Below are 16,721 nucleotides of genomic sequence, written 5' to 3' on the forward strand. Positions count from 1 at the left end.
ATAAGTGATTAACTTATTAACTTATAAAACTTCATGTTTCATTGCTAGATGGATCATTTTTGAAGAATTATTCAGTGGCATATTTTTGATGGCTTTCATTTCTGAGTGTCAAGTTGAATGCATATTAAAGTGATTTTAAGCTTTACCATAAACATCAGTGGTTATATGTAAACTATATACTTTATCCCTGTACTTCTGTGTTATTTGACTGTTTGTAACTTCATAACTAATTCAAAAGACTAAAGACAATCTTTCTTGATTTTTGCTTTTTTCAAACACAGATTTGAATGCAGCGATTCAAGGATTAATAAACATATGCAAATCACCATCCTTTACAATTTATGTTGTGTGGGTGTTGAAATCCTAACCTTAATTGTGTAGCTTACACTGAATGTACTAATGCAGTCTAAACAAGTAGTGACAGAAAACACCTTTAGGCATTAACATTTTCACACTTTTCTCTCTTTTTTAAACATTTGCGTAACTTCTACCTTTCTTTAGCATGTCCAGAAGTCCAACTTTTTGTGAGATGGTTAGCAGCTACCTCTGCCTTTTGGGTGCTCCAACATTAGGCACATTCAAATCAAGACTGAAAACACATCTGTTTAGCTGTGCCTTTACTGAATGAGCACTGCATGTCCGACAGATCACACTATTATGTCTTTCTTTTCTTGTTCATTCTTTTATAACCTGCTTTAACACATTTTAATCTGTTTTTATTGGTTTTATTCTTTGTCTTTATTTTCTTATACTTGTCTCTTTTATTCCTGTTTATGTAAAGCACTTTGAATTACCACTGTGTATGAAATGTGCTATATAAATAAACTTTACTTGCCTTGCCTCTATATATTATTTCTTATACAATATATTATTTCAAACTACTAAAGTGTCATCAAAAGTCACTTTGTTAAACTGGAGTGTTGAATTTAACATAAATTAAACAGAAAAACCTGTGAATGACGAAATATGAATATTTTAACAATATGGATATGTTATTACAGTGTATCGAAGCATGTGTGTTTATGTAAATTCTTGATGAATCACTTTAGTTAGAAGTAAATTATTTGACAACTCTTCCTATCTCAGTTTATGCCAGCTTGCCCATTCAACGTCTGTCTGTCGTGTTCAGATGAGTTTCCTCAATGATCCTTCTCCACAGCTTACAGTCTCATCATTGCCCTGTTATTCATAATATGGAGGATTTCTGTCAGCCTGGAGATTGAGCTTGTGTGAGGGAGCATGTGCCATGTTGTTGTGTATTCATTTGCGCCCACTCTCTCCTGTCAGACAACACCAGCTAATGCCAAGCACATAGTGAGCTTCTGACATTTGTCTTGCAGCACAAGTTTGGCAGGTAACTTGTTGCATTATTCATGTCTCCATGCATTCGTTCCATCAACGTTAGGGGCACAGGCTGCCTGTTCAGCATAATTTCATGAGTTTCTAAATGTTTCGATATTAGTCATCTTTGTAGTGAAAGGCACAGTACTCGATTCATGCACTGGGAAAACTCATCTGTCCCCCTATTTTAGAGAAAAACAGTCCATAGAGGACAAAAACATCTTCCAGGCATACAACCATGTTTCAATAATGGTAATTACTCATGGTTTCTGCAGCAGTCAAAAAACCAAATCATCCTGACAACTGAACACACTGATGATTCATATTATATTTAGAGCAATTACACAAACAGCCCTCCAGATCAACATACTGTATTTGCTCATTAATGTGAGACACAGCAGGCAAAAACACTGCTTTTTCAGACACCTGTCAATTTTGAGATTTTGTGCTGCTGCCAAAACGGGCATTTTCTAAACAGTTTTCATTCAGTGCAATGTAAAGGAAACTACAAAAATCCAAAATACAGTGTATTACTTTTGTCATACTTTATTAATTTGTGTCAGTATAAATTTATATTACATATTAAATGTTACGTTACATATACACTCACCGGCCACTTTATTAGGTACACCTTACTAGTAATGGCTTGAACCCCCTTTTTGCCTTCAAAACTGTCTTAATCCTTCGTGGCATAGATTCAACAAGGTCCTGGAAATATTCCTCAGAGGTTTTGGTCCATATTGACATGATAGCATCACGCAGTTGCTGCAGATTTTTCAGCTGCGCATTCCATGATGCGAATCTTCCGTTCCACCACATCCCATAGGTAGTCTATTGGATTGAGATCTGGTGACTATGGAGGCCATTTGAGTACAGTAAACTCATTGTCATGTTCAAGAAACGAGTCTGAGATGATTCGTGCTTTATGACATGGCGCGTTATCCTGCTGGAAGTAACCATCAGAAGATCTTCAGCGTTGATAAAGAGATGGACATGGTCAGCAACAATACTCAGGTAGGCTGTGGCATTGACATGATGCTCAATTGGTACTAATGAGCCCAAAGTGTGCCAAGAAAATTTCCCCACACCTTTACACCACCATCACTAGCCTGAACCATTGATACAAGGTAGAATAGATCCATGCTTTCATGTTGTTGATGCCAAATTCTGAGCCAACCATTCGAATGTCGCAGCAGAAATTGAGATCAGGCAACGTTTTTCCAATATTCTATTGTCCAATTTTGGTGAGCCTGTGCGAACTGTAGCCTCGATTTCCTGATCTTCTGCTGCTGTTGCACATCTGCCTCAACGTTCGATGTGTTGTGCATTCAGAGATGCTCTTCTGCATACCTCTGTTGTAGCGAGTGGTTATTTGAGTTACTGTTGCCTTTCTATCAGCTGGAACCAGTTTGGCCAATCTCCTCTGTCATCAATAAGGCATTTGCGCCAACAGAACTGCCACTCACTGGATATTTTCTCTTTTTTGGACCATTCTATGTAAACCTTAGAGATGGTTGTGCATGAAAATCCCAGTAGATCAGCAGTTTCTGAAATACTCAGAGCAGCCTGTCTGGCACCAACAACCATGCCACGTTCAAATTAATTTAAACCACCTTTCTTCCCCATTCTGATGCTTGCTTTAAACTGCAGCAGATCGTCTTGCCCATGTCTACATGCCTAAATGCATTGAGGTGCGTCCATGTGGTTGGCTGATTAGAAGTTTACGTTAACAAACAGTTGGATAGGTGTACCTATTAAAGTGGCCAGTAAGTGTACATGTTACATATTAAAGTCTGTTTTTTTCTCCTGGAATAAGCCATTAATCTCCACTTCAGCAATACTTACACCAAGCTTTTTTCTCCATATTGTATCTTTTTTTCTAAAAGTTTTAACAGAGGTATTTGTTCATAAACTATATGTCTGATTATGCAACATTTTATTCTCCATAAAAATAAGATTGTTTTTCTTTCAGGCTGTTTGCAGCACTTTCCAAATTATGGAATGATAAAAAGCAGTTCCAAAAATTCCCTCTGTAAAAATAATTAGCTTAAATATACATAAAAATCAAGAGTTTTGAACCCAGCTTCATCTGATGTTCAGATTTTTGTAATAAAAATGTATGCAAGTCAGCACATTACTTTATTAAATAATGGTTAATATGCATGTATAAACATAACATTTCAGAAAACGTGCGATACAAAAAGTTTGCTATTCTTAATATATCCAGTCAACTGCCCTGGGAAATAAGGCAATAATTATTAGTTAATATTTTAACCCACTTCACCTGCACTGTCTTGTCTAAAAGATGATTTCTCACTTATGAAAGCACAGTGTCTCATCTATCTCTTGCTGAAGCGGAATAAAATGATTGGGACTGGTGTACATTTGCACAACCCACATACTGCCTTGTCTGCATCACCATAGTAACCAAGACGAATGCCAGAGTCCCGACATTTCGTCTGATACCGGCAGGCGGAAGGTCAGGACTGTGAGGGGGTGAGCGGGGCAAAGGGCAGCCTGAGCGCAGCCAGTAAACAAACATCTCCAAGCCATCCACCCTGTAATCACGCCACTTAGCGTGCGGAGCTGCGCATCATCTAAACTAGCAGTGTGTAGCCGAGGTTATGAAAACATCTTGAGATATTTGTCACAGCTGTAACTTAACTCATTTTCTGACAGCACGCCATATGGAGTGAGGGTGTGAGACTGGCACACAGTGGAGGCACTGCCTGCTTATATAGAGAAATCTGTCAAATACTCTGATGTGCTCTTGGGAGTGACAGTTTTGTCAGGGTTCAATTGGAAGAATGTATCTTAAAGGGGTCATGAGCTGACTTTTTGGACTTTGTCCAATTCTTTGGCTGCATTTACACTGCAGATCTTGAGGGTTAATTCTGATTTTGTGACTGTATGTGATTTTTTTTGATGACCCAATAACATAATCTTTTAAAAGTGACTCGTATCCGACTGTCTGCATATACACGGCACACAGCATAAGGCGTAATGAGCAGGAAAAAAATTGCGAGCGCTGACTGACAGCTGATAATAAAAGAGCGCTCTTGCATTGGTGTATTTAATCTGTTAGCAGGGTTTCATTTTTTATTTTCTTTTTGACAAGGTGTTTTGCTATGGTTAATGACAGAAAACTTCTCATTTGTCCATATTCTTTTAGTTAAGGCTTTTTTAAACCAGTAGGGATTTTAATGCCATGTCCATGGCGTGATTTATGCACGTTTTATATGCAATAGTTTTATATTAGTTTATATTGTTTACGTGGCGGATGTTGTGCTCGCGCTCTCTCGTTAACATCCTTAAATACTTGTGCTACAAGGCAGTATAAAACCATGTTTTGTCCTAGTATACAGGGTTTAAGGTTTGCTTAAGTCTGTTCTGAAATGAAAGCGTCAGAGTTGACGTCATTCGCTACAGGTTTTAATAACGCGCGACTCACACTGACAGATAAAAAGACACGTGGGCAGAGATCTGTTTCATTTCAGATAAATTTCCGCATATGAAAAGGGCCTGAATCAGATTTGAGTAAATCGGAATCCATGTGATTTTGTGATTACACAAAATCCATGTGATTACACATACAGTTAAAGTCAGAATTATTAGCCCCTCTGAATTCTTAGAACCCCTGTTTATTTTTTTCCCAAATTTCTGTTTAACGGAGAGAAGATTTTTTTTAACACATTTATAAACATAATAGTTTTAATAACTCATCTCTAATAACTTTATAAATTTATAAACTATAAAAATGTATTTTATCTTTACCATGATGACAGTAAATATTTGACTAGATATTTTTCAAGACACTTCTATACAGCTTAAAGTGACATTTAAAGGCTTAACTAGGTTAATTAGGTTAACTAGGCAGGGAAATTAGGCAAGTTATTGTATAACAATGGTTTGTTCTGTAGACAATCGAAAAAATATTAGCTTAAAGGGGTTAATAATTTGGACCTTAATACGGTTTTTCAAAAATTAAAAACCTAAATAAAACAAATAAGACTTTCTCCAGAAGAAAAAATATTATCAGACATACTAATTATAATGTTATCAAGATTTTCACATAAAAAAAGAGATAGTTCAAGCAAAACCTTTTAAAATACCTCATAATTAACTCTCTCTTATATGGTTTTAAACTGTTACAGTGCTTTTTTTTTCTGTTGAATACAAAAGAAGATATTTTGAATAATGCTGATTGCTGTGACCCATCGACATAATAGGTAAAAATAAAAATACTATAGTAGTCAATGGGTCCTTTTTAAAATATCTTTTTATTTTAACTATCCTTTTAATAAGTTATAGACTATTTACTGTTCTGTTTTAACCCACCTCTATGAAACACCGTTTGAATAGGTGTTGGTTGGTATGACAGTTTTTGATATTTAAACATTTTTAAAGTATATTGATAAAAGTGTCCACCAATGTAAGCTTCTGCGTTTATGTTTGACAGCATGTATCCATCATAGATTGGCACTGATGTTATTTGATTTCTGCATAGATGTGTTTACCTCTCATTATTCACCTCATTATAGTATATCGAATTGGTGGGTGGAGCTAATGTGGAACAGGTGTACATGTTCTTCAGTAGAGGCGGAGCTTACACACACTAGCCCCTTTCACACAGTGATATCAGTAAATATCAGGAAAATTTCCGGGATGACCTTATCGGTTAATAAAAAAAACGCTGTTCAAACAGGCAAGGACATTAAGGAATTTTTCCAGAAAAGACCATTCACACATCCATTCCAAAATTCTGACATCATTAACCAGAAATGAGCTCTAAACGGCTGCGCTTGTATTTGTACACATAGAAGGGGTCAGGCTTTTGTTGAAGGTATCACTTTTAAGCTTTAGAATTCTTGCAGCTGCTTTGTCCCAGAGACGTTAAAGGCAGAAGCGTAAACCACAGCTAAATGTTTACACATTTGACTACATTACGAATTCTGTGAATGGATAAGTATTGTAAACAATTTCGATGAAGGAGGAACACTTTCAAATGTTCTGTCCACGTATGTGGACACTCAAGCCCTAGGAGGATAATATGTGTGTGCTGGCGCTCACCGGAGCATTTCTTCACATGCACACGCGTCAAGTGACTAAAGCAGAGCTTGAAGGTAAACAAATATTGGTTTATCATAAGCATTTTATCTATAATTTTTTACACAGTTGGCATTCAGAAGGAACATAGAAACATTATCTGCCTAACATCTAGCAGCTGAATGAGTCTGGAAAAATATTCAAAGGCTTTTATTTTCATAAACACCTCGGATGTGAATGCGTCTGAATGTTCTGATTGGCATTCTGGAAAATTACCTGTAAAAAATGTTACAACTTCTCTTTCCGGAAAATTGTTGGAACGAATTTACCGGTATTTTCAAAAAAGGGCCTGTTCACACATGATCCCTTTCCGGAAAATGGCCTGTAATTATCTGGAAAGATCTGTTTGTGTGAAAGGGGTTACTGTTAGCTAATGAACAGGCATAATCCACAACACTGTCATGTTGAGGCAATTGTTTTCAACATAACATGTTTTAAGACTAACAAGAATGTTTTCAGCTCTGAAACTGACAGGGTGTCTTTATAGTACAATGGCATCTTATCCAGTATGCCATGTCTAAAGATCAACAGAGTTTTGATTTCTCGGTTCATGACCCTTTTAAAGGTTACCAGAGCATTTGATCTTGGGTCACATGAAGGTCTGTTTATTCAGAGGGTCTGATATCATGATTTGGCAGGAGTTAAGGGTAAGTAATGACTAGAGCTCAGATTTTGGTCTTGGATCAGCTTCGTGTGACCTTCACCTCTCAATTGAAAAGTTTAATGAGTGTAATTCCTATAAACAAACATGTACATAGGACATTGAGGTTACTTACTGATGTATACAGGTAGCCCTCGCTGTTCATGGCCAGATAGAGTTTGGTCTGAACTCCCTGGATGGCCACCACTCGCAAGCCCACTGGTATGAGGTTGAACATGGCTGTGTAGGAGACAAAAAAGTCAGTTATATTTCCAAACATTTATGCTAGATCATATCATGTGCGTATATTGCATACTGTGTTAAGAATGGTCTAAGTGACTTTAAATGTGGTGGCTAGTGTAAAACAGGCTTTTTCAGTACAACTTTATATGTGCAACCATCTCTAGAATTTCCAAAATGGGCTGAGGAATAAATGAAATCCAGTGAGTGGCAGTTCTATGGGTGAAAATGTCTTGTTGGTGTCAAAGATTGAAGGTGAATGGTTCGATTTGTTCAAGCTGGTGGAAAGGCAACATTAACTGAGGTCAGCAGAGGAGCATCTCTAAATACACAATGCGTCCAACACTGAAGCAGATGAACTTCAGCTCATGTCAGCTAAAAACAGCAAACTTAGGCTACAGTTCACACAGGCTCACCAAAATTGGATAACTGAAAATTTTAAAAAAGGTTGCCTGATCTGAAAGGTCCAGATTTCTGCAGCAACACTGGGATAGTAGGGTCAAACTTTAGTCATGGATCATGGATACATTCAGACTTGCATTAATAATTCAGACTCCTGGAACTGTAATGGTTTAGGGAGATATTCTTGGGTCTCACTAATTAAGGATTGTTTAAATGCCATAGCTTTGTTGAATACTGTTGCCAATGCTGTTGCATTTATGATTATAGCGTAACATGGCAAGTTCACTCCAAAGTTACCAAATCTCAATCTAGTAGAGCACTAGTACAGACTAGCGTAGGAATGTTTCCATGTTATGAAGAATTTCCATGTGTGCTGTTGGGGATGTTTTCATGCAGTCTGGGGCGATTTTGAGTATTAATTTGTCCATGACTTTCTGTGTATCAGCAAATGGAATGATTTTTGGTGACAATAAATCTTATTTTTGACACATATTTTGGGAAAATGCTTTGGAAATTTTCAAAAATTCAATAATACACTCTTGGCAAATTTACAACCCTTTCTTTATGCCTGTTTTTGCCCTATTGATTTTCAATTATAATAACATTTGTTTGATTGCAAAGCCATAACACATAATCATGCGTTCTTGATTGTCAGTGGTTTTCCCTATTGGGAAGAGGTAAGATTTTAAATTTGTCCTGTTGATCATCAGTTGCAGAGCAAAAAAGCTTAGCGTCTGCCTTCTATATGGAGTATAGAGTGTGTGTGAGAAACAGACATAAGCGCACTTATCTTGATATGTCTGAGAACATCAAATCAAAACAGCTCAGCTCTCAGAACACAGCAAACACAGTAAGTGTATTTATGCACACACACTATAATCTGCTGTTTTACTTCATAGAACTCCATATAAACGGCTGAAACTTTTTTTTGCACAGGCCTATCTAAAGTGTTAATGCTGCCAACTGATGATCAACAGTAAAAACTCCACATTTTATCTCCTCCCAACAGGGAAAACCATCAACAATCAAGAATGTATGATTTTATGCTGTCATGGGCTTAGCAATCATAAAATGTCATTATGATGGAAGTCAATGGGACAAAAACAGCCACGAACATAACGAAAGAGTAGTCAATTTGAACAGTACACAAGGGTTAAGGCAGCTGTGAAAAGTAAAGGTACTAGTCACACAAAAAATGCAAGCAGCGTGAACCTGAGATTGCAGAAGCGCATGTTTACATTTTTCATTATCATCATATCAGCTGCACTGACATTCTGTCCACTCACGCACTGTATGCTTCATCAACACAGAGTCTCAGCAGAATCTGGAAAGACCAGTAAAACTGCACAGCTATCCATTTGTCACAACACCATATGTTTTTGTTAACTTAAAATAACTTAATAATGTTTCAGCATTTATTCATTGTTTTAACGTGACAGGGTCTGTCTAACTATAGGGCTAAACAAAGTTTGGCTGTTCAGTTTATTATTACTTTCAATTACTTTCCTCTTGCAACCCTGGTTACTAAACTGAAACTAAATCAAATAATGATGAACTATAATTAGTAAAACTAAAACATCTAAAATGTAAAAATCAAAATTAATTAAAATGAACATGAATAGATACTATAATACTGTAGTTGTAATGAATATGGCTGATCAGAAACGTAATTATTTTGCTTTTATTCAACAATTAATACACAGTCAACTTCTCCTACCCAGGAGAAGGCTGGATGGTCAGTTGTAATCAGATTCCAAGGCATTTACGACATGAAGGAATGCTCAGAAATGGACACAAAGAGAACTTCTATAAGCTCCTGATGCTTTTAATGAAAACTTTTATTCTCTTTATGTGTAATCAGGTGTTTTGCCGCAAGTCTCTTACTCATGTACTTATATTGTGGTATTAACACTTCAGCAATCAATGTTTAAATCTACTACAGCTAAACAAGATCATAGATGGTTTATGTTTGATGTCCCAGCAAAGCTAATTTGGTGTACTGAACAATTGTTTACATTTTAGTTTACAAATACCCAGAATGCCCATACAAATCACTACGATTTGGAACAAAGACTATAAAACGTGCCTCTGGGGAGTTAACTTCTCATTGGTTAACTTGGCTCCGGAGGGTGGGTACAAAACCATCCTTATAAAAGCTGGTAGCCTAAAGCCGCACCCTAGTAGACTAGAACCCAGACCAGGACCCAGAAGAGAACTGACACAGACCCCAGGAGAGAGAGCTGTTCCGTTCCAGCTCAGGACAGCTCGGGTCCAGTGAAGAGACTTGAACCCTGGCAAGAATGGGTTAAACGCACAGCTCAGACATTCTTATCTCTGATACCTTTCTTTTTCTTTCTTTCTTTCTTTCTTTCTTTCTTTCTTTCTTTTCCGTCGAGAGTCTGCTTAAGTTTAGAACGCCACAAAACCACAAGTCGACAGAACCAGTCCTTTTTGCCACCTCAAAAACTTTAAACAACCCTCCAAGCCTCGCGAGGTAAAATAGCTGGTCAACTGTCCCTTCGAACGATCACTGGACGATTCGTTTGTTTGAATTTAAAGTGTTGATTCTTTTGAAGCTCCAATTAAGTGAATCTTCAATTCACTTTGAGCTATTTCGCAGCCGAAGTTCATAAATAACACAAAAGCTATCCCTGGAGCAGCCCCTTTTAAAAAGGTAATAATATGGACCCTATACTGTAGGTCCCATATAAACATGATTTGAAAAGAGACAGCCAGATAGACACATTTTAGAATTTTTTTCCTTTTTTAATCAAAGTATACTTTTAACACAGCATTTTACTGTATTTTTAACTGTCATATTTTAAGTATCCCAGTCAAATCCAGGGCACTTTAACCTGACTCATTCTTATCTACATGTTCACCTTCCTGCCTGGCAATTGTGTGTCAGATTTTCTCTGAACTGCCGCCTCTTTAACATAGTTCCTCTTTTTTCCTTTCACACACGTTTTCTCTCTCTCTGTTTCACACTCGTCCCTCTGTCTCTTTCACACATTGGTTCTCTGTTGAGCAGAGTTAGTGAGCTGTGCGGGGCTCTGTCATCCTGGCACCACTGGCTGTGCCAACTCTCCTCACACCTTTGTCCCCCCTGTCACCATGTGAGCCATAAAGCTGACAATCTCTCCCATCCACACAGCCTGTTTCTGCCAGTGGGCAGAGTGAAGCAGCCAGCCAGCCACCCCTGACACTGAGAGTATCTGAGGAACATAAGCTCGAGGAGGAATAAAAGCACAAGCTTTCTGAAAGGAGAAAAAAAGTGAGCCATTTCACTGGTTATGTAACTCGGCTTGATTAAAAAAACAAGAGGGAAACAAACTTACAAAGTGAAAGGCTGCTTTTTTTTATGGCGGTATGTGTGCTTACAGAGAACAATGTACTCTGATCCAGATTAGCACACATACAGTATACTGCAGGCATTCAAGATCATGTCACTATTACTGTATACATTACAAAATACAACATACATTTTGGGATAATATATAATAACGTCATGGGCGACGCAGTGGTGCAGTAGGTAGTGCTGTCACCTCACAGCAAGAAGGTCGCTGGTTCGAGCCTTGGCTGGGTCAGTTGGCGTTTCTGTGTGGAGTTTGCATGTTCTCCCTGCGTTTGTGTGGGTTTCCTCCGGGTGCTCCGGTTTCCTCCAGAGTCCAAAGACATGCAGTACATGTGAATTGGGTAGGCTAAATTGTCCGTAGTGTTTGTGTGTATGAATAAGTGTGTATGTGTTTCCCAGTGATGGGTTGCAGCTGGAAGGGCATCTGCTGCATAAAACATATGCAGGATAAGTTGGTGGTTTATTCCGCTGTGGCGACCCCAAATTAATTAAGGGACTAAGCCGAAAAGAAAATCAATGGTTGAATATAATAACATCATATAACAAACACGTAGCCAGCCTGGTAAAAGGGGTGGTCCTTTTCTTAAAATGTGGACCTTTTTGCAGTTATTAGCCTCATTTTCTATTCAATTATGAGATTTAAATACTTTTTAAGCACGATTTTTTTTTTGCTGGATTAGCTTGTCAGATGGTCATCAACCATATTTTTGATGTACCAAAAACATTTCTTAAAGATTTAGAAGAAAAAAATATGAGAATACCTATACTTATTAGCCCCCATTTTAATTTTTTTTCTTTTTTAAATATAAAATTTTTCTATAAATTTTTTTCTTCTGGAGAAAGTCTTATTTGTTTTATTTCGGCTAGAATAAAAGCAGTTTTTAATTTTTTTAAAACTATTTTAAGGTCAAAATTATTAGCCCCAGCTATTTTTTTTTTTTTTTTGCGATAGTCTACAGAACAAACCATCCTTTCAGAACAACCAGCCTTTAGATTTTCATTTTCATTTGTTGTCATTTGCCTCTCTACTGATATCTCTACTCTGGCCATTAGTATTTATTATCAGCTCACTGCTTTGATGCACTATACTGTAGGTTCACCTTTGGCCCGTTCCTGCCAATGGCATAATAGCAACTACAGGGGACGTGGGAATAAAGATAGTAAGGCACCGTCTGACTGATACATTTTTTATAAACAATCTCTGCATGCAAAACATAAACGGCGCATAAAATACTACCTGTTATTACAATAAGAATAGTTTTCAAGTTTAAAGTTCGTTCACATAAAAAACTCTCACACTTTTTTCTAAACCCATAGGATTTTTTTCTTAAGAAGATATTTTGAACAGAGAAATAGAATAATTTGAATAGAAGAAATCCATCTGAATAGAACAGTTCAGTTTTCTGAATAGATTTGATCATTGTATGTACTGAAAACATTTAATGTAGGCTTCTATTTACATAAACGCACAAAAAGGCACATTGAAGCATCAAATGTAGTAATTACAGCTTAAACTTGCATGTCTGAAGATGTCTGAAGATGTCTGAAGTCCTAATAGTTGTGGAATTAAATGAATACATTAAACAATGAATACAATGAATACATTGACAATTTTGGGGTAATTCCTTTAAAGAATCAGTTCCCCCAAAACATTTCATTCCAAATCTAGCATAATCTGGGTGAACTATTGCTTTAACTCAATCCACATTCCTGCTCCTTCACCCTCCAGAGAGAACATAAAAACAGCCTCTTTCATCATAAACTCTTGATTAATATTTTTTTTATTTCCTGCAAAGCTCAATCGATATCCATGATGCTATTTTACACAACAGTCCGGACTGTCTTCATCCTCTCTAATCCCACATCAAGGTCCTTCCTCTAGCCTATGAAGCCCTCTGAATCCAGCCAGGTCCACCTGTGGAGATCAACCCTCTCTGATTCACATCCAGAGTTTTCCATGGCTAATGCAGCAGTTTTTGGGATCTTCATATTTTTTTTGTGACATTCAGACATAGCCAGAAGTTTTGCAAACAAAAAATAAAGTATTGAGCAAAAAATAAACAAATAAAAGCAAATCTCCAAAAATCACATAGCGAAAATAAATTTTTGAGAAAGAAAAATTAATTTTGCTAACAAAAATAAAGAGAGATAAAAATTTGAGAGATAAAAATTACATTTGCAAACAAAAAAGAACTGCAAATATAAACCAAGCAGTGCAAAAAAACTAAAATATTTGCAATAAAAAAAAAATAATTATATTTGCAAAACATTTTTTAAAGCATTGCCTTCAATGCTCATTTTGATTTACTTTTTAGTCAACCGCGATGCTGTTTTCACTTTGCACTTCACGTTTCTGCGCATTTCACTTTGTGGCCCTGATTTGACAAGGGGCAGAGTCAAGGGAACTTGGGTGTGTACAGCAGGCCCGGACCTGCCTCCATGTAAGCGTCATCAGTTTTTTTTTTTTTGTTTTTTTTACTGCAAATATTTTAGGGGTTTTTGCACAGCTTGGTTTTTATTTGCAGTTCTTTTTTGGTTTGCAAATGTCCTTTTTATTTCTCAAAACTAATTTCTCTTAGCAGATCTTTATTTTTGTTAGCAAAATAAATTTTTATTTCTCAAAAATTAATTTCGCTTTGAGATTTTTGGAGATTTGCATTTAATCATTCATTTTTTGCTCAATAATTGTACTTTGTTTGTGAAACTTTCTTTTATTTTGCAAGTATATATGGCCCTAGATTGACTCCATACAGCACACATAAACACTTGCCATTACGTTGGAGCTCATTTCTGAGGGATTACCTGAGTTTGGCCACTGGGGGTTTTGAAGAGGAGACTCAATTACTCACAGCTAATAGAGCACCTGAGCTCAGAGATCTGGGAAGATCAAAAGGCCACGGTAATCATCTCTGCAAAATAGCCCAGTATAATAACCACAAAACATTTCTTCTCCAGCCCCATTCACTTCCTGCTTACTTACTATAAAATATAATAGACTAATTTATGCAAAAATAAAAATGATGTAATTTACTTCATTCAGAGTAATACAGCTATCTTTGCGGACATGTTTTTTTGCAGTTACAATGTGATTTCAAATAATAGAGACTGGAGTTTACATGCTTGACACAATACACCATAAATGTGTCAAAAAAAATTTACGTAATTATAAAAAATGTAAAAAATACTTTGGATTTATTTATTTTTACAAAAATAAAATAATGGGCAGCACAGTGGCGCAGTGGGTAGCACAATCACCTCACAACAAGAAGGTTGGCGGTTTGAGCCCTGGCTGGATCAGTTGGCGTTTCTGTGTGGAGTTTGCATGTTCTCCTCATGTTTGCGTGGGTTTCCTCCGGGTGCTCCGGTTTCCCCCACAATTCCAAAGACATGCGCTATAGGTAAATTGGGTAAGCTAAATTGTCCGTAGTGTATGTGTGTGAATGAGTGTGTTTGGGTGTTTTAAAGTGATAGGTTGCGGCTGGAAGGGCATCCGCTGCGTGAAACATATGCTGGATAAGTTGGCGGTTCATTCCTCTGTGGCGACCCCGGACTAATAAAGGGACTAAGCCGAAAAGAAAATGAATGGATGAAAATAAAATAATAAAAAGTCTTTGGCCAGTGGTTTCACATAATTGAATCAAGTTATTTGGACATATTGTAAAACCAGTTGAATTTATGTCACTATTCTAGTTATGTCACTATTCTAATCCTGCCAGGATTAGATCGCTGGTAAAAACACAGATAGAACTACAAATCCGCCAGTATATGGACTACAAGTTCAGTCATGCATCGCTCACACACACCTGTTCTAGATTCGGTTGATTACACACAGTCACGGCTGGGAGCTGCTCATGAACTGATTAGATCGACTTTATAAACAACACACACAGACACACTTCAGATCACTCTGCCTAAGAGTCCCGTGGAAAAAGTGATTGACAGGTGGTAATTTGCGTTTAATTTATCTGTGTTTATTTATGATTTGGTTATGGGTAAAACAAAAAACATGACAGTCAGATAGTTGAAACTGTAGGCTACAAATAATTAATTTGTTATGAATTAATTAATTATTCGTAAAAAAATTAATTCACCGCCGCCTACGACGACGATGCCATCGTCCATTGTGATGTTTTACATTAGACATGGTACGATGCCAAATTGGTTGACATCACCCAACCCTAGCTCAAATAAGTTTAAAGTATTAACGAAAGTGGGGTTAGGTGTTCAGATTTTATTTAAAACAAAAGTAAGTACAAAAGGCAACAAAAAATGATGGCAAAAATTACATTTTCGGGGTGAACAATTGCTTTAAATCTTCAAGGATTTAATTCTGGTGAAGAATTAAAGAGATTTATAAATCTCTGTGTGACAAATCTGAGTAAACGTATTGCTTGTAGGGAAAACAATTTGGCATTTCATTCAGACATCAGCATTTCAGTTTATTATATTTGCAGATAAATCAGACCGATTAGACTGACTGTGACTGACTGAAAAACACATCAGCCCAGTCTATAGATGGAAGACAAGTTAGCGGAGATAAAACCTAATGTTGACGGAGAGAAAGGCCTCCTGCCAAGACACATTGATTAGAAATTGAATTAAGCTCTGAAACTCTGCACAAAGAGACATAATCCAATAGAGCGGCCATACCTGACATTTACTGCCTAGAATGAGCTTTTGTCTTGTTCCTCCAAGAGCTCATCACAGTCAGATTTAAGAGATTGAAAGGTTGATTTTTAATAAAGTCTTTATCTTTAAATGTCCGCCCCCTCTGATTTGCCTGAATTCACCTAATAAAATCAATTTGGTTGCACCTTTAACAAAGGGGAATGAGACCTTATTGTTCTGGCTATCATTCTCACACACACAAACAAAACAATAAAGCGTATTCTCAAATGACCTCAATTCAGCTACAGTATGATCACAGTGAACATTTGCTGTAAATCTGCAGAATTTATGTACGGTTATAAAGAAAAAAGGCATCTTCCTTCAGTCTCATCAACCACATGGTGTTTTTATTTCTGTGAGTTCTGAGAGGAATTAATCAGCTCTTAGATTTATTTAAGAAACTATACCAATTTAAAACATCAGGCAATTTCTTATAAATTACAGGTTTGTACAGTATGGAGCACTTCTAAGTGATCTATGAAGTCATACCAATGTCAAAAATCTTTTTGTCAATATATATTTAGCTTTCTTCCAAAATTTACCATAGTTTTGTGATTTTATTTAATTAATTATTTATTTTTGCAAAACATGTACATGTAAACCTACTGACAAACCACTGGATTAATAAACATTAATTTGTTTTTCATCTGAAATTTAGTTTTAAAGCCTTTCAAATTGATATTTTAACTGATAACATATACATTATTTAAATTTGAGTAATTATGAATTTTATTCCTGAGGAATTTAATAAAATTCCAGAAGAAATTAATATTCATATTTCTCAGATTACATGATTATAAAACGTTATTGCAAGATATACAAATAAATGTCTCATCAATTTGAAAAAATCATAGGATTTTGGAGTTGATTATGTGTAATCTCAAAATTCTTTTAGTTAATAAAAACAGGAAATGAATATAATAAGAAAAATATATAGCAACTAGGGATGCTCTGATTGATCGACCGAAG

At 36.4% G+C, this 16,721-nt stretch overlaps 1 protein-coding gene across 4 annotated transcripts in view; it reads right to left on the reverse strand.

Annotated features, from left to right (window-relative positions):
- The window catches only part of fgf13a (fibroblast growth factor 13a), a 229,078-nt gene that overhangs the window by 42,890 nt on the left and 169,467 nt on the right, over window positions 1–16,721 (reverse strand). For all 4 annotated transcript variants that reach the window (XM_056472339.1, XM_056472340.1, XM_056472342.1 and 1 more), the window contains one exon: window positions 7,224–7,327. In XM_056472339.1, coding sequence (XP_056328314.1) covers window positions 7,224–7,327 — 104 coding nt within the window. The remainder of the gene's footprint in view (window positions 1–7,223; window positions 7,328–16,721) is intronic.

The sequence above is a fragment of the Danio aesculapii genome, chromosome 14 (assembly GCF_903798145.1).
Source record: "Danio aesculapii chromosome 14, fDanAes4.1, whole genome shotgun sequence".
Classification (NCBI taxonomy): Eukaryota; Metazoa; Chordata; class Actinopteri; order Cypriniformes; family Danionidae; genus Danio; species Danio aesculapii.